The following is a 19,756-nucleotide window of genomic DNA, read 5'->3' on the forward strand; positions in this document are numbered from 1 at the left end:
GCTGCAAAACTCTGTCTTCTTAAGCTAAGGTTTCTAGAAATACATGAAAGAAAAAGATAAGTGCAATTAAATTGGTACTGTGTAACAATTTTATGAAATGCACAGTCCACTCTAAAAAACTCTGCAGATGTTTGTTAAGTTTCATAATGTTTAATATTGTTTAGCAACTTGCACTGCTTCACCTTGACAGCTATATTTGTACTTACCCATCACACCATATCCAGGACACTCAGATTCGTTGGAAGACGGGGCAGGTAGTCGTTACGTGACGTGCCTCTGTCCTGCAGCACCGTCCTCGGACACACTTTAGACTTTCCAGCAGGTGTCATTCAAGAAGCAAACTTCCCATGGTCCCCAAACAGACAATCCTGGGTTATTGTGTGAATTTTATGTTGCATCCCAGTTCAGTATTACTTCTTCAAAAACAAAACTGCTGAATTTTCACTTTGGGGATCTATGAATTCAAATTATAATCCAACTCAACCTCTAGTAATAATTCTAAGAGCTTTGCCTGGCGGTTCAGACTGTATATGCTATGAGGAAGGAAAAAGGGGAAGACCAGCCCTTGAAATTCCTCTGAATCCTTTTCTCGTGCAAGAAGAACGGCCTGCAAAATTCAGCAGAAATATCCATTGCGAGAAGCAGGACTTTGCCTTCACAGATCCCCCATCAGGAATGTGCATGCTTGCTAGCTACTCAGCATGGGCACAATGACTTTGAGATTTGTGCTCCAGCTCACTGCCCTAGTCTGCCTTCAGAGAACACGCTCTTTCAAAAGGAGTAAGAACCTGGGGAGAGGTAATGCTGCTTACTGCACCCTGTTCTTTTCCAAATTTTCAACACTTCAGCTCAGTCAGACTTGCAAAATCATTTCCCTTGCTAGATTTCTCATGTTGTCTGGAGCTTGTAGCCGTCTTACATAGTTGTTTTGTTAAAGTCCCTCTTTTTTAAAAAAAAAACACTGAATCTCATATATATATTTCAAGTTGTATGCCAATTTGCTTTCAGAACATCTTTCATTGGGTTGGGGAAGAGCATTGCTCAACAAAATACAACCCAGAAATGGAAGCAGTTGATTTCAATGATCAAACTTAAAATATGCAGCATAAGAGATTTCAAAATATAATGTTTGGATTTGGAGCCATAAATGAACAGTTCAAAGTTTAGGGATGTTTCCAGGCAGGAATCTAGGTCAGTGAACATTTAGCAAGCATGAATCATTTGGAAAACTCAAAATCCCATGAATCAAAGAGACGTCAATGAACTTTGGTTTGGGCTTACACTAAAGGACCAGTAACTTCCTTTTTTTTTTTTTTTAAAGAATATAATGAATTATGCACATAATGTAAAAAATGCCTATAGGATTTGAAAGCTGCAAATCTATTTGCAAGAAAGACCCCTGCATATAGCATCCTAAAACTCCAATTTCGTGCTGAGATAATGCTGATGTATGTGTGGGTTGTCCCACACCTACATAGTATCTCTGCCTTCTTCCTAGCCTGGCTTGCTTGCTCCTCCTCTGCTCTTTGCTCTGAGGCCAGTGCTTGCCTTGACACAGCCTGGTCATACAAGCACTAGTGCAAACATAAGTGAGGAGACATAGAAGCATATGGCTGGAGTGGGGAGAAATTGCCCTGTTTAGTGGCAGGCTATCCTGATACTGCTTAAAACTGACTGAAACCACAACTTGAGCCATACAGTTATTGGACCCTGTGACTTCTGGATGACAAAAAAAAAGAAAGAAAAGACCTTGCTCCCTAAACAATTTAGGTATTCATGAATTTTTTACCCCATATCTAAAATTTAGACAACTACTCTAAATCATTCGCATATTATTCCTTTTGACAGGATTCCTTTAGTGTAACACACACACAAAAAATATTCTTAATTACCTTGCAACTTCGTTGTAAAATCAACCTCCACAACCATGAATACAGTGGTACATCAGACTGCATTAGTATAGAAATGTTTGTTCAGTTATGGCTTACAAGAAACAATAGCAGGAGGTTAATATGTATTTTTGTACATAGCTCTAAAATTGTCACTTTGATGCAAAAAGATTGTTCTAAGCAAGAGTTCATCTTGAGCATATACTGTAAAGTTGGTTGTTTGAAAGACATCCAGACCATATGGGAAATAGATTTGCTTTACTGGGAGTAAGTTCCTGCCTTACCTTACCGATACTGTAATTATAATTAGCACAAAGCACGCATAAGCATGTGCCAAACACCAATCATCACTGCACAAACTGTTCCAAAGGGCTGTCTGTATTGGCAGTCTGCTGATGTGCACTGCTTTGCAGAATTAAATACAAGCAATCAAATATTGTGTTGCACAAATGTAATTGCCACTACAGCAGTACTGAGTGTTACGGACAATGCCAACTCCTTGAGCTATGAGACCTCTTTGAACACATCAGTTTTTAAAATACCTAGTAGAAATAGTTTTAAGGAGATTTGTTACCCTGGCACTAAGAACAGAGCTGACCCAAGTGAGCAGATGCTGATGCAAAGCAGGAATGTTTGTTGTGAAGGGAAATGGACTTTTCAACGCCAATGGAAGACTACTGCAGCAAACTAGAGGTGACTGTTGATAAGTATGTGTGGCAAAGGAGATAGCAAGGTCCATCCTTTATTTTTGATTTATTTTACTGTCTGCAAGGTTCCTGTAATGTTACTAAGTTCCTGTAGTTATATTTGAAATTTTGTTTTTACCTTCTTAGTGTTTGCAGTTCTGATTTCACCATAAAAGTTAAGAGGATATATGTCAGCTGAAGACACGTTCTGCTCTCAGTTGTGTTGTACAAGTATAAATAAGTCAATGAAAATATTCCAGACATCCAGCACAATAAGTGAAAGAATGAAGCCCTAACACTCAACATCCAGATTGTTTAGCCACCATAATTCAAATACAAATGTGTTATATAAACAAAAGATACGTTTTACATAGGAAAATGCCTTCTAAGAATAAGGAAAGTTGTTTCTGAAAAATACCGAATGTATAAAAACCAGTGACTTTTCTGTTAAAAGATGTCATTTTTCTGCATGGTATTTACAATTACAGAAAAATATCATTAAATACCTTTATCTTCTCTAGATTGCAGCCTATTTTAATGACATATTCTTTAGCTGAATAAAAAATGAAATACTACTACTCAGAAGGCCTTGCCACTCAATGTTTCTGAAGACCTCGCTGCCATACACTGCATGGACTCATGGGATACAAAAAAGCAGAAGAAAGAAGGTTTCCCGTCTGTTTCATGTTTAACCAAATTCAAGCCATAGTATGGCAACAGAAACTGGTTTTGTCACTCCTGCAGCCATGACATTTCCCCACAAGTAAGAAAGAGATTCATTGCCAAAGAATCTTCCCACACTGAAGAAATCTTCACTCTCCTAGTTAAGGCAGCTTATGGCTAACGTGACAATTAGGAAGGATAACATCAGACCATGATTTCCACCAGAAGATACAGATCCAGAAAAGCACATCCTCAAGTCCCTTTGACTTCGTTAACACCCCGACTATCGGTAATACAGAAAGTGAGCTTACTGCTCTGAGTGGCCATTCTTTGTCAAACCAGCATAAATCCCCCCAGAACGTTAGGTGATAAATGAGTCTAATAAGCTGCAAATATTCTCCAAACATCATGATATATTTTTTAAAAGACAAAGATGTATAGCTGCTTTTCCCAACGAGCACAAATAGAAATTCAATGAAGTACATCATTTCAGAAGAGGACTCCAATGGGCTTCTCAAACTTCATATTGATACTACATTTCCACAGATGATGGTGATGGCAGTATTTACAGAAAAGGAAAATTTACATCCTAGATATGACCAGATTTATAATTGATTTCCCATGCTGTCCTGTGCACACAACATTCTTTATATTTCAGTTGTTTCTAAATATTCCATGCTTAATTCAAAATGTGCATTTTCCTTTAAATGCAAACAAATCTTCTAATTATTTCAAATGCATTTAGTTTTGCTCAGTGTTAAAATGTTATTGTAATAAAAGTCAAAAGCAAGGAGAGAGAAAAATTTAAATTTGATGTATGTAAAATAATATTAAAATTGATGCAAATGTTTTATGGTCAATCAAAGTTGTGAGATTTGGGATCACTACATAAACTACTGAAAAACATCCAAAAAAAAAGAGTTGATATTTTCTATGTTAGAACTATCTAAATTTAATTGAATAAATGTAAATCTATTAGTGATGGAAGTGTGAATTGAAGTCAATAAATCAGCAAAAAGAAGCTGATCTCACGGTATTTCTTCTGCAAATGAATTGTTAAAGGTATACAATAATAAATACAACAAGCCATTTCATGTCCACGCCACACGCGTCCTATTTCTTGGCTGTTCTTGTGCATCTTCTAATTCTTTCCGCTAAGCAGAGTTTTTTAACACACCTTACAGGAGCACACCTTAGATATCCAGGGATGTGACTTCATGTCATCTGGAAAAGAAATGTATTCATCTGGCTTAGTGATTTTACAGTTTGAGGTAATAGGTAAGATTTTACAATCTTTTTATAGAGTAATAAACTCTACAATTTTTGTAACGGAATGAAAACTTTCAGCACCAACATGCTAGTGTTAAAAAACATCACAATTCTACCTCCAGAAGACTGTTTACATTATCGTTGCTATACTACAAGAAGCAATATGGAACCCAAAACAGCTCAAGAGAATGTATGGCGTTCGTCAAAACTTTTCTCCTGAACAGCCTTCTCCTTCTTCTTCCTTTTTTGTTTTAAAGGAAAACGTTCCAGTGGATCAGCAGAAAGATAATTTCTGTTTTAAATTAATAGACTGTTTATGTTTCCTCTGCAAATACAATTTTCAAATTATATATATTTCCTTTCAGCAGAACTAATCCTACAATAGCTGTAAACAAAAGTAATAGGAAGTTATACTAATAAGGCATTATATATTAATTCTGTCATGCTTATTAGAATTCTACAGAAAAGCACTCTCAATCATCAGTTTTTAGCTGCATGATTTCTTCTTATTTGATGTATGGTAATATTTACAACCTGAATTTTAAGTATTACTTGTATTAGAAACACTGCTGAAACAGACACAACACTTTTCATGAGTACGTGAACATTTTTTCCCAGTCTAATGGATATCTTGTATATTTGTCATATTATCTATCCTCTTTCTGTCTATCCATGTCACAGACACAGAGATACACATTTTCTTAATGTCCACTATATAGTCTTCTGATTTTACAGTTTGATTTACTATTTAAAAAAAATGAAACAAAACCTATGAGTCATGATACTAGTAACCCAGAATGCTGATAGGATGTGTCACCATATCTACTGCAGTGAAATTCTTATGGATTCATCGGTCCCTACATTGGAAATTCCAGAAAATCTTTCTGGAATAATTCCTAGACACTACCATTTTATACACAGTCGCTGAGCAGTGTGGGCTATCAGTGATCAGTGGGCTGCCCCTACATTGCATCCTCTTCCTGCTTCATGCATCATCGTCAAGAACAACCTCAAGCACTCCATTCCTGAATCGGTCCAGATTCTTTTTCTACAGAAAAAGAAAATCATGCTTTTCTAGGGTGCTTCATACTTGGAAATTTACTGAATATTTACTTTTACATTCTGCCCGTGTACTGATCAACAGCCATATAGATGAGACAGTGCTGATTTAAATAACATACTCTCCAGTGGATGGAACTTGCAGCTGGTAAGTGAATATTCGATAGAGTAATTATAACTTGCCTGATAACAAGATAGTCATAATTTTAGTGCTGTATTTTTAATTTTAATGTTGTTCTTGATACATGTCATCATTCTCATTTCTATTTGCTGTGATTCTGTCTCTCGCAGACTGTATTTCGGGGACAGTCAGAGATCTTTCCCATCTCTGCGCCAAGGTCTATCTAGGACAAGCAACTAAGCAAGACTGTGAAAACTGCTCAGATTTTCACTATCATCTGTTATACACCCAGAATTACATTCTGTCCTGAAAAGTCAAAAAATGAAGAGGCAAAAATTTGATATGGGCAATGTTTTAGGAATGAAGGGATGGGAGAGATCACGAGCTGCAGAAGGGACCAGTTAACTCAGGCAGAGACTGTCTGGCTACTGAAGGCCATAAGCATACAGGGTTCTTACCATTTACATGGTTTTCATCCAAGAGAGAGAAAACACTCTGTAATTTCCGTCTACAGCTTCCAACTCAATCTTCCATTAGGGAGACTCAATTTCCCCCTATTACCAAGTGAAGTAATAGTCTATTACCTAGTCTACTGCAATATCTCTGTTGGGGGAAATAAGAGGCAAGGGGCATCTGTGCCTACATTGTTTCTCATGACTTCAGCCCAAATCTGTTCCTTTTTCTCAGAAGAGCTATACTTGCAGAAAACCCAAACTTTCACATTGCACTACATATGAAAGCTAAGACACCTCAAGTTGTGTCAACTCCTGCTACATTCCTCTTAGATTTTGACTGACAAAATTCAGAGCATTTTCTATCCCCTTAAAACCCATCTCAAGCAACTCCCTCTGGACAAGATGGTATGACCTTTGGAGGTGTGAATTTTCCACCATTGTTTGTACAAGAAAACTCGGGTGAATAGCTCATACCTAGAAGTCTAACTTATACATCCATGTTCACTCAGTTTCAGCCTTTTTCTCAGTTTCTCTAAATGTGGAAAATTTGTCTGATAAAATGGAAAACAGTGCTGGAAATATTTATATTAAAGAAGCACTCTAACGGATGGTGGATTCTTTAAGGGGGTTGATATGATTAAAAGTCAAGTTCTACAAAAAGCTGTTGTAATTCTTACCTGATTATTATGTTCAAGGCCAGAGCAGAGACAAGTTTGAAAAGCCAAGGCTTTGCATATCAAACAGAAGTAGTCCTCAGCATGTGGGGAAAATGGCAGTGATAAACCTACTATTAGGCACCTGGGAGAGAAGCCCAGCATCTCCTCTGTGTGTGGGCTAAAATAGACATGAGCCACTATCACAGATAATGGCAGCTTGTAGGCACATGGAGGGAGCAACTAAAATCCATTTCACTTAGACAAGAAACTGCAGTCTGATATTTACCTGTGTCCATCACACGTGAAAAGTGTTTGCTGTGAATTATCCAAGAGAAAAGTGCAGGTTGAGGGGTTTCATTACCTCTCTGAGAGTAGTTCAGATCACACATTGAACACAAGAAATCACAGGTAAATCTCAGATTGGTGTCTTGGGTAGTCAAATGGATTCCTGCTATTCATCTGAGTATATGCCTTTTTCTACAATTGCTGGAGGTCCACATCCAGAGCAGTGAGAACACGTGCAGACACATAGAAAATGTGAAAGTAAAATAAGCAGAGTAAGCTTTATGTGATTTTAGAAAATTAAGATCACTTTGAAAATAACTCTCAGTCTAATGTCAAGGTTAGAGACTGCACCTTTCACCATTAGAAAACACAATGCACAGAAACGTCTGTTAACGGCTGCTCTATAGGCTTCCTAATTCCGGTAGAAGTTGTAATAAAGAACCCTTTGCAGGAATAGTTGGAATTCCTTGCAGGTATATTGTCATATTTTCACCTTTTCCTCATCAGAAGAGATAATAAAATCAATATATTTCTTAACATCACTTTTGCACATATGACAACATATTGTAAGTGAAGCACAAGAGACTCTGCAAAACACATATATAGACTTTTTAATAAAAACTTATAAATGAGGTTTGTAAGTTTGCCCAGACTTTGAGTATGTGTGAGAGAGATTCTAAAGTCACAGGTTTCACCAAACCAAATGCTGACCTCCCAGGCACTCTCAAATTCCAAGATACGATTCAAAGTTAAAGCACCCGAGAAATACTAGAGAAAATCATAGCCAGCTGAATGTCATATTATTGTTTCAACGTTTGCTACTGAAAGTAAGTGGTAAGTTTTAAGTAAATGTATTGTGTTACCAAATCTTTCCTTTCAAACAAGCACTTCTGTCAGAAGTGTCTTAATTTCTTATCACAGAATTTCATCCGCACAAGGAGCAATAAATAATTCATGTTCCTAGCTCTTTGTTGTGTGTCCCTGAACTGCACAGAGCGGGAAGGCTGACAGCTGTGTCAGGACAAGCACCAAAGATCTGACATGACAAGTGACTAACAAGTTTCTTTCAGTCTATAGTGAAAGAAGACAATGGCATAAAGTGCAAAAACGAAATCCTGAAACAAAATGAAACTGTTTCTTTCTCTTTACCTAAGTGTTTGCTATGAGCTTATTTCCGACCCATAACCTCTGGTCATTTTATAGTACTGCCCAACCCCCTTTACTCCTCACATTCGCCTGGCCATTTACGCCTGTCCACGGATCAATATGAGCAATTCTTGGAGAAATACGATGTCTCCATGACAACCAAGCCACAAATTCTCAGTGGAAAGCACTGAGACCAGTAGTGAAATCTCCTGAGGTTTTCAGACCTATAAGACAAGATGTCTTAAAATGCAGGAACGGCCAGAAACAAAAGCCAGAGTAATTCATTGTTTATTACTAGTTTAATGATGTCAGATGGACCGAATGGAACTCAGTTTTTAAGTTTAGATGCTTTATCAACATGTATTTTTGCCAGTCAATATTCACCTCCTGACAGGCTTTTATTCTTTCCATTACTTCATATAGATATGCAGAGTGCAGAATTGGATATACAAGTTCCCGTCCAAATGCGGGACACTTTGCCACATAGAATTAATTTAAGGTTAAAATTAATGTTACCTTTAAGGTACACTAATTCTCCCCTGAACACTTTGGTGCCACCTTGTTTTAATTCTTTCTCGTTTCAGAACAGATCAGAACTTGGACAATCCACCCTTTTGCCCATAATCATTGTTGAAGGGACTATAGACAGTTTCTGAAGGAGGTGCCATGCACCACAGATTGTAGGTGCAGTAAGGAATTAAACTTGGCTCTTTCCCAAGTAGATTATCTGTTTCTTTCTAAATCTCATGCTGGTTTCTGCCATACAGAATTGAGTCCAAGCCCATGCAGCTTTAAAATGAATACAGATTTACAATTCATTGGTTTCAATTCTTCTAACAATTCTGGTGTTCATTTCTGTGGAAAAGATGAAAAGGGAATGTAGTTCAAATCAGGTATATGACAGCAGTTGAACTCCCAAGGAATCTTGGAGGAGTGGAGTGTGCTGAAATATAATCCCCCAGACACGGGTCCTATCTGGGTTCTGAGATGACTTAGGGGACCTGACATGGATTTCAGACTGCACCCTTTGACTGAAAATTAAATCTCAGCAGTGTTCCTTGGGGAAGGATCAGGGGACTGTTGGCAGCTGCCCCCTGTCAGCACAGGCTGCAAGATTTGGAAATCTCTTAACTAAGCTGACAGGCCGCAGAGACGATGAATCAAAAATATGATACACGGATCAGCACACAAAGATGCAAGAGGGTACACAGAAACCAGATAAAGCAGGGAAGGAAAATATCAAGTGAAGACAGACGTTTAACTTTTTCACTAATGAGGACTACGTGCAGGTTACATACATGGTGTATGTGGGTCAAGCTCACAGTTTGCTTAAAAGATCTTAGTATTTAGTCACACAGAATGTTTTTAATCAGCTGTGACTCGATACACTTTATATTTAATTGTTTCCCTTTGGGATTCATTTAATAAAATTCATAGATGTTCCATAACGAGAAAGATAATGAAACTACATGAAGATAAATCTTTTAGTCACCAAAAAGAATGCACTTTATGGATGTTCCTGTATTTAGCTGAATCAATGTTAAGAGCCATTAAAATGAAATAATGATTGTGAGCTGATTTAAAGAAAAGAATCAAGCTATTTAACGCTACCAATTTGCTTTCCTCCAGAGATACAGTATTTGAATGTCCACCGCTACATTCAACTGCAGTATATACAGTCCTTCTAATTTTTCATAATCTCACACTACCTTCAAAGGGTCAGGCATTGTACATATATTAAGTAAGCAGTGTAGTCCAAAACTAATTATAATGAACTAGTAGTGTCAGCTTTCTTTTTGGTCATAAAGCCTTTATCCTTTCTAAGACCTGAATTCTTGATGAAAGAGGAAAGGATAACAGCTCCACACTGTGACCCCTGGAGGTGACCATTAATTTGACATTGCAGCTGCTAAAAAGGAAACAGCATTACAATATGCTTTTTTTACAGACCCAAAAGCTGTGTCAGATTTATCACTTGATACTTGGTGACTGTCTTTAAATGCCTCTCACCTGGACTCTCAGACTCTTCCAAGACACATCTGTCAGGCGTATCCTCCACATCTTGGACGTTTGCCGAGTTTGAGCTCTTGTCATGCTTCAGCGCACTGACTGGAGCAATAAAGAATAAAAACAGGGGGAGGGAGAAATGTAATGTATTCAGAAACAAACACTTCCTGATTTTCTGCAGAGCTTTCAATGCTGAGGACATAATTTGTAAACACAAATAATAGATTGAAATAAAACAGAAACTCAAAGTACTTATATGCAACCATAGCACAGTTGAAAAATCTATAGACAAGAATTCATTCAGAGAGAAGTTTGAGGTGATGGCTTAAATGTGATCCCTTTGAAGTAAAAAAAGAGTTTTTTCTTATAGAACCCTAAAATAATAACATAATTTAGAAGCCATAAAAAGCGCTTGTCTGTTTCACCATAGAAGCCAGTAAACAATACAAAAGATCAATTAGGTGGTTTTGTAATTACTGGAGTCATTCAACAGGGAGAGAAATGGTGTTTGTTTTAAAATGAAATTATGTTGTATGTAACAAGCTAGAATGTGTAATAAAATTAGTGATAATTCCAAAGTGCAGTAAAAACCAGACTGAGTTGCAGTTTAGAGATTATCAAATTTGATTTCTTCTTTTACTTAATTGCTAAAAACATTTTCATTTCAGAGCAGGAAAATATCTTCATAGGAACAATTATTTGTCTGTATACGACTTTTTAATTCACTTGGCTTTTAAACAAATCCCACATAATTTTTCCTGAACAGAAGAGAGGTATTTCCCTTGTCAATGTCCATTTCCCTCTCTTCTGCTCCATATCTCCATACGGAGCCACAAATATAGCTTGAAGATAAAGTACAATTATTAAACAATATATTATAGTATAGCACAGTAAAGACTAGATCTCAATTTTTCAGTCCCATTAAAACTCTTAGCTGATCCCATTTCTTAGGAAAATGGTGGTGACTAGAAAATACTTAGTTTTTTCTAATGTCTAGAAAACTAAGCAAGGTTCCAAACTTCCACGTGGATGGGGATACCAATGGCTATACACAATCTCAGTGTAGTTTTGTCCTGTTTACAAAACAAGAAATTTGTTCCCTTATAACTTTTGATGGATTTTTTTTCCTTTTACCAAATGAATATTTGCTGAAGGATTACTTAATTTAAACACCTATTTAAATTTTCCAAAATTATGAGTGAATCAACAAGGCCTCAGGGCATTATTCGGACAGGAAGAGCTCAAAAGACACGTATTCCACTTCGGTGCTCTGCGCTTGCCATCGGTTTGCAGCTATTGATCCCAGGTCGCCAAAAGGTTCCGTCGTTCTCGACTCCTGCATCTACACAGAGTCCGTTTGAAGCAATCAGGGCTTCAATACAATTGTGGAATTAGATCCTTGAAAATGTAATATTAAAACATAACAAATAATAAAATCTATGATAGTGGCAATGTGCATTTCACCTGAAAAAAAAAGCCAGTTAATTTTGCTTAAAAAATCTGCCCTGGATGGCAACTAACCAGTATATAAAACCTGCCCCGGCAGAGCAGGAACACTGGTTAAATTTCTAAGCTTACAAAAAGCCAGTAGACTTGTATCAACCGTCAATTTATCCACATGAAGAGGAATTTTAGTTCTTGTCTGTGCCATGGAAGTGCTCACATGATAATCTGCATGAGGTGAGTTGACACTGAAGAGCAACTTAAAATAAATAACAAATGTTCCTATTCACACATAAAAACGCTATGATAAGTGCAGGAAGAAAGGTCCTCAGAGATATCTGTGCTTTTCTCTGATTTCTACAACATTTAAATAATTTTCAGATACACCAATTGAAGGCCAGGATTCCCACTTCAAAAAAGAAAAATTGGAAAATACAAGTCTGCATATTATATTTTCAAAAAAAGTGGTTTGGGCCAAATTTATTAGAACATCCTTTCTAAAACAGTTCTTTCCATTAAGCAGTCAACTCCACTGTGCTGAGTGATAGATTGAGTCATTACAGCTGCATGAATTTAAAAGTCAGAACTACTCTGAAGCAGAGCAATAGGAAAATTTCCAACAGAGTATAGTGTGATATAAGGGAGAATACAAAAAGTGTGGCTATGCCTCTGCAGAGAAAGAGAAAAATCACAAAAGCTGTCCTCTCCAAAAGACATAGCAGTGACCAAAAATTCAGAAGCAGCCTTTCAAAACGAATGGTGTATTTTCAAGAACTCTCATAGTGAACCAAGGAGGGGAGATGCATTCACAACACCGAGCACCAGTCCCAGTCAGGAGATGGCAGGTACTTCCCTTGCTGGAAGTCTGTGCTGTAATTGCTCCTGAACGGGACTAGGACAAACCTGTTCAAGTGCTCTCCCTCTGTTTCAGATCATGTCAGCGTAAGTCATATAATTTCACCTCACCTGCTTGATTTTACAACAAAGCAGAGCTGAGCAGTGTTTTTAGGGAAGGTACAGATTCAGCTGAGAACTAAGTTAACTCAGAACATAATGAATAAAAGACAGCTAGAAGCAGGTCCATACACAGATGAGAGACATCAGAAGGAAGGTGTGAAGTAAACAAGAAAGAAACCAAGGTAGGCAGGCAGGATCCTTGGACAAAGCAGGAGGATCTCCAGTTGATATGCTTGAGTAGAGATTTCAGAGGTTCGAGGAGATTCAGGAGAGGATGGAGTCACTGAAAGCCAAGAAAGACAAAAATGAGAAAAAAGGGATCACAGGCAGAGCTGAGATGGCTGACAAATGACAAAAACCAATGATGAAACACTTGCACTAATAGTTGGTGGCAAGCAGTCATTAGGAGCAGTTCAAAGGGAGTGGAAAGCACGGATGGAAAGGGTTTTCACCGGGACAGAGAAGCAGACCTCTAGACCACTTATGTAAAAAGAGCTGCCGGAGAATGAGGTTCAGCAGGGAAAGAGTGAAGGGGGAGAAGTGCATATTTCAGAAAACCAGGAGACAGGCTGGGACAGGCTGGGATCGGGTCACTGGTGCGAGTGAGGGATGTGTATCTTAGCCTTGTCACTTCCTCAGAAGTACACGTATCTCCCTAGACCAAACTCAGGCAAATAAACTTCACAATACCCTAGTTTATGAAGTTACATAACGAGCGTACACAGTGAGCAAGAAAGGGACCTAAGCAGAGACCTTCAGATCTTTCTTTTTTAAAACATCACATGTTATATGCTCAGTTTGAAGAGGAAGGTTCCTTAAAATATCATAAAAGAACAAAGGGAATTGAAAAGTTAAAAATAAGGAAAGAACAGTCTGGCCCAAATAAAGAGTGAAAGTAAAAAATGGCATTATGTAATCATGAAAAAAAAAATGAAAAAAAATCTTAACACTGACACTTACTTTACTGTATTTTCCCTCATGGGAATAGGATTTTATGTTCAAATGTCAGTAGGGGAAATATTGTTCTGAATTGCTTATACCTAGGATGCTGATGGATTTTAAGTTATTTAAACATAAACAGTGTGATCTTTATTCATTCTGAGGATACTCTGTCCTACTTTGGGTTTAAATGGACCTTAAAATTACTTTTGCTTCCATCTGAAAGCTAATTTCTGTAGCCAAAGTGATGTAAATATCTGGAGTATAAATGAGCCCCAAATCTACAAGACAGAGAAAAAGTTAAGAAACAACAACTTCTGTTATAACAACTCCAATGATATTTTCTTTCTATTCGGTGCAATGTAATTTCAATTATTATATGGACAGTAGAAATTACCTTTGTTAGCATGGAAGTAAGGTAAAAGGACAGATTTCATTGAGGCAAATGACCTTGAACTTAGCATATAAAAATGACATAAATCTTCATTGTACAGGATCAATCTTGAGAACTGTGGTAATTTTTTCTGATACATCTTAATAAGCTCTGAAAAGTTGTTTACTGAACTTGATACCCATTCTCTTACATTATTGAAACAGAAAAAGACATTAAAAAAATAAGTATGGAATTTAGAGTAGCAAAAAAATGTCATAAGAACATAGTATTCAATGAAACATTTACGTAAATTGTTTCAAAATAATTCAGATTCCACAAAATAAAACCAAATTATTTCCAAAACGAGATCACAGACTGATCCGTGATCAGTCTGTGAAAGAACAGTCTTTGTGTGAACGAACTGTTAAATGATGAGCTGTTCTTTATGAATATACACTAATCACTAATTACAGCAACAACTCATCGCTATCATTTATTTCTACATGTTCTGTTTAAACTCTGAAAAGCCTTGTTCCACTCTGGAAATATCACATACTAAAGTCTAAATAACCTGCTCTGCATACCAATTTTCAGAGGGCAGAGACATTGGAGAAAGAAGTTTGCATAACACAGGTGAACAAACCAGTTAGCGTTTTCTGATAAGATGCCTTTGTTATTGATAAGGTGGATTAGTAACTTAGGAACAGTCTGTCTGTAGAGAAAACAATAATTTATTTGTCATTCAAAACAAGTGGATAGGGCAACAAAAATTATTTTTCAATCAAAGATATTAGGCAAGATAGGCTATAGGTGATAAATATATTTAAGGTCCAATACAGAACACAAAGCAACCTGAATCTAAATAAAACTGCATGAAAAAAGCTGTAAAGAAAAACAAAATGCTGTTTTTTTTTAATTTTGTAAATCGATAAAACAATTGTGCTGCAATTGTCATGGGATCTACAATGTACGGGATCTACAGGCACTTACTGTATTATACCTAAGAAGCTTGATGAAAAGCTGGGAAATAAATGCTTTGAGTACTATTTTAAAAAGCACATTTCATAGATATCATAAAAAGCATAAGAACAGCTGTACTTGCTGAGACCAAATATCATCAGTGTAAGAGTCTGACAACCATACAGTAATACTTCAGCAGAAATTTCTCCTAAACTCCAATTTGAAACTTGGGGAATTCCAAAAATCCATTGTTTTACCTCAGAGGTAGGCATCTCCTTTTGTTTGTTTGGGCATGTCCCTATTAGCTTAATGCGAAACTCATTCCTGTTTGAGAAAAGGCATGTGTACGAGCCCTGCACACTCTCTCCATGAGGCTTGTAATTGAACAGTCCTTTGTTTTATCCTCTTTCAACCATGTCTTTTCCAGGTTGAGGATTACTATCCGACTTAGCTTTTCCCACGTATTTTGATGCCAACCTAAAAGGATACGATTATTTCACTAATATTATAAGAAATGCAAAAAACATTCATGAAATGGCAAGTGAAATATTAGCAGCACTCCCCACAATCATCTAGAAGAAGAAGCAGGTAACGAGGTTACCCCAGCCGGTACGGAGCACCCACCCTGCCACTACGGTGCGAGCCCCTCGGCTGAGCAGTGTGCCAGCCGGCGGGGAGTCAGCTAGGCTGGGGGTGTGCCCCTGATGGCACCAGTGCTGAGTACAGCACCAGGATTACTTCACGGGTGTTACAGGTGATGCTCCTGTTCACAGAGCCTGGTATGGTGTTTGCCTTTGTTGCCACAGCACGAACACTGTTGACTCATGCTCAGCTTGTGATCCAGATTCTTTTCTGAGAAACTGTTACCTTGCTATTTCTTCCCCACCCTGTCTCTTTGCAGAAGATTAATCCTACCTCAGTCTAGATCCTTGCTCTCATCCTTATTGAATTGAACCCTATTTTTTTTCCAGACCATTTCTCAGGCCATATAAACCACTAATTCATCTCACTGACAGAAGACATCAGTTGCTGGTCATTTCATAATTTTTAGTGTCATTTAAAAAAACCTGTGCTGATGTATGTAGTTGTCATTTAATTGAGAATGGCTGGTTGTTATCTTCTGACGATTAAATATCACACTGGCCCAGTTTTCATTACATTTTCATTTTAAAAAGAGAGATTAAGAAATTAACTTGGAGAAACACATTATTATTCTAAAGTGAATCCTGCAGCTTATGGAAGTTGGAACTGCCCTTGAAATAAGCCAGTATGGAACAAGTCAGACTGGAAGCTACAGTAATTTAAATCCATTACACTGAATGCAGAAGTAGGACCCAATATTACATTGCAGAAATACTGACCCATGCGCCTGCGAAAGCCCGAGCTTGCTCTTGCGCTCTGTGAAGTCACGTGCAAACGAAGCTCATTCCACCCACTAAGTGAATTGCAACTGAAGAACACTTTTCCTTCTCAAGTGTGAAATTTCTTTTAGGTTTTTTTTTATATTTTAAATTAAAAAACTCCTGAAACTCCATGTTCCTCCCTCCCCATATCTATGAGGACAGCATTACTCCAGACAGGAAAACAGAAATTTTCAGTGATTCTTTTCCCAATATACCTTAAAGTTTTATTCACCCAGAGGGACTTCCCTACTTCTCTCAACTAAAATATAATGGCATGTAACAAATTATGCTCTCAAAGGACATCCCATTTTTGTGTCATTAGTGCAATGAAACATTCACTCAATTTTAAAGCAGTTGTCTTGATCTTAGTTGTGATTTATACCAGAATCTGTCCATCTATTCTGTGTAGTATATATAATAAAACACCTAACTAGTTAAATTCGTCTCGGTGGGTTCTGCTGCAAGAAATAAAATACTTTCCCATAAAATCCCACACAACGTTTACTGCACAGCTCTGAAGCATATGCTTCTGTAAAACTTAGGAGGATTTAAAAGCAGAAAATGTAACCCCAAACTGTCTTTAATTAATTCTTCTATCATTATACACTGCTTTTTCTTCTCGATGTCCTCTCTGGCTAGAAAGCCCAAATTTCTTTTTTCCAATTTCCCTAAATGTGTGGTAGTGCGTATTTTAACCAAACATGGTGTAAGACTGAATTGTTTGATCACATTTGATCAACAACATTTACCCCTGTCTCATTATTTTTTTTTCAACCAGTAACTGGGAAGCAATAGAAAAACAATTTTTATAGGAATTAGTAAAGACAGCCAAACTTCAGTTCTGGTAGTTACTAGATAATTGGTTTCTTCTTTTAATTAAAGTATATAGCATCTCCTCACCTGTCCAATTTTCTAAAAATAAATAGCAAAATTCCCCCTGGTTTCTGCACATCAGATCAATGGTGTGGGAAAGTACATATTGCAGATATGACTGCCTATCAGTGTATCAGTAACTTCTATAAAAACAACAAACAAGAAAGAAATACTTTGTATTTTTAAAATTGCATTGTTGACAGTATTGACATTATTTTTATGGCAGTAGATTGATTTGGTATGCAAGTCTAAAATCATTAATCGGAGAATTTTCAGAGGATTCTGACTCAGTCCATTTCTACGGAGGAATTCCAGCTGTAGATTGCCTCAATTTGCTTTTAAAATCAAAATGAAACAAAAGTGTACAGCACGGTTATGACACTGACAGATCCCTGCGCATAATGTAAATGTTATAGCTTGCATACTCTTCCCTTCTCTCGATCAAAGCTGTCCAAATAGCTTAATCCATGGGAAAAAATACACACAGAGCCTCTTTATTAACCTCCTCTGGCCAGATTATTGTTATTATTTTGCATTATGGCCTTGAAGATGTATTACTGATAGGGAGGTACAGCCAACTGCAGCACAGCACGACTCTGCTGAATGGCCGCTGTACGAAAGTGGAAGTACTTATTTCCAAGACATTTCTGTGATGCTCCCTACTGTTAAAATGTTATCTGACTTTAAAAGATTTTCAGTTCAATTGTAAGCAATAAGTAAACTGAGGCAGTTCAGTACTGTATACTGAAGAGTTTCAGTTACGGTGAAACAGGCATTATGCCAAGAAACGAACGTTGTCCGGGACTGCTTCCTGGTGGCTGAGACCTCTGATTGGCAAGAGACAGTGGACTCTTCAGTCAGCAAGCTAGTTACCCATGGATGTGGCTCAAGGCTGACACACAGATTGACTGGTTCACACTAATTTACTTCACACAGATTCCATTTATCTCCTAGAAGATCCCCTGGCAGCAGCTTATAATGGCATATCCTAGGATGCCTGCCTGCATGAGTTTTTAAAGCGGCAGAGCTTGATGAATCTAAGTCCAGAAAACAGTTCACAGATTGAGGACTAGGTGCAATCAAAAAACATCAAGTAGCACAGCTGGGACTTGCTAGCTTGCTTGACTGGTTTGAGCAGCTGAGCATTAACTACGCTTGCTTTCCTGCTGGCAGCCCAGTGTCACTAGGACAAATCGAGCACTACCCAACAGAAGAAAGGACAAGAAAGAAAAGGAAAAGGAAAAGAAGGAAAAGGAAAAGAAAAAAAAAAAGGAAAAAAAAAAGGAGAGGAGAGGAGAGGAGAGGAGAGGAGAGGAGAGGAGAGGAGAGGAGAGGAGAGGAGAGGAGAGGGAAAAAAGGCAAGGCTGAGGAGATTATTGCACGGATACTATTAACAGATACAGGAAAACTCATTAGAACATTTAATCGTTATGCAACTCCAGGATCATTAAACTAGCAAGTTTTGAGGCTAGCAATCTGGAAATTTTCTTTTGGTCATGCTAACAGTTCCTAGAAAAAGACCTGAATAAATCTAAAACTGTTGCCATTTCTTTCCTATTGAAAATAAAACTATATTCAATTGAGTAATACATGTACAATGAAAAATAGTTACCAATATACTGAGTTTTACGTTATAACAAGGTGAGGTACAGGTCAATGCAATTCCTCGCCTCCATAGAGGAAAACAGACTTCAATAGGTGCAAGCTTATAAATTGTATTCTTAAAAGACTGAAAATACAGGCTTAGACTATAGCTCTCCAAATTCAGACAGACAGAGACTATTCTTTAAAGTCCTTCTCAGAAAGGAAGCAAAAATTAATATTATTAGACAGTAACATTTGACAGCAAATGTATTGTGAGAGATCCAAAGCACATTTAGTACTTAGGAGGTTAAAGACTCAGCTGTAGTGCTAGTTGATGAAAAAGTAGGATTAAGGCTTTAGTATGAGTCTTGACATGATCATGTTGTCTGCCTGCTGTCTTAAGCTTCGAAAAACAGCTGGGATCATCTTCTTATAAGCTCCAACTCAAAGATGTTTAAGCAGTTCCCAATCCAATTAAACAGAGGTAAATATAAGGAAGAGCCCTACTGAGCCCAATCATCTTATTTTTTTAATGAAAAACAGCATAATTGCAGGTTACACAACTCCTTAATCTCACTTTAAACCTAACAGACTGCTGCCTTATAGTGCACATGGCAGGCCCAGTTAACCCACACATTCTGTATTGGTGTGCTTAATTTTTGATCATTATCCTTTATTATGTTACTTGTAATCCTAAAAGCCTACGATCGTGTCCAGATATTTGGCAAGGATTGTACCTGGATATACAGGGATTCCTCTTCTAAGAGTAATGGATTAATTGGATAGTACTGTATGACTAGTAGATGCTTTGCAGTGAAACTGCTGCGCGGTTTTTAATTTGTGAAGTCCACTTCTGTCCCTGTCCTTTAAACAAATCGCCCTTTTGAACATTAGCAGTGCTGATGTAGTAACCTATCTATTCTCACCACTAACACGACAGCACTATAGAAATAACACTGCCCCAAAGAGTGGGATGCTTACTAAAATC

At 37.4% G+C, this 19,756-nt stretch overlaps 1 protein-coding gene across 1 annotated transcript in view; it reads right to left on the minus strand.

Moving 5' to 3' along the window:
• Positions 1-4,406: 4,406 nt before the first annotated feature.
• The window catches only part of WDR72 (WD repeat domain 72), a 113,794-nt gene continuing 98,444 nt past the window's right edge, over positions 4,407-19,756 (minus strand). The window contains exons 18-19 of the mRNA XM_075160099.1: positions 10,240-10,373; positions 4,407-4,462 (exon numbers count right to left, since the gene is read on the minus strand). Of these exons, the coding sequence (XP_075016200.1) occupies positions 4,407-4,462; positions 10,240-10,373 (190 nt within the window). The remainder of the gene's footprint in view (positions 4,463-10,239; positions 10,374-19,756) is intronic.

This window comes from Calonectris borealis, chromosome 11, assembly GCF_964195595.1.
Source record: "Calonectris borealis chromosome 11, bCalBor7.hap1.2, whole genome shotgun sequence".
Taxonomy (NCBI): Eukaryota; Metazoa; Chordata; class Aves; order Procellariiformes; family Procellariidae; genus Calonectris; species Calonectris borealis.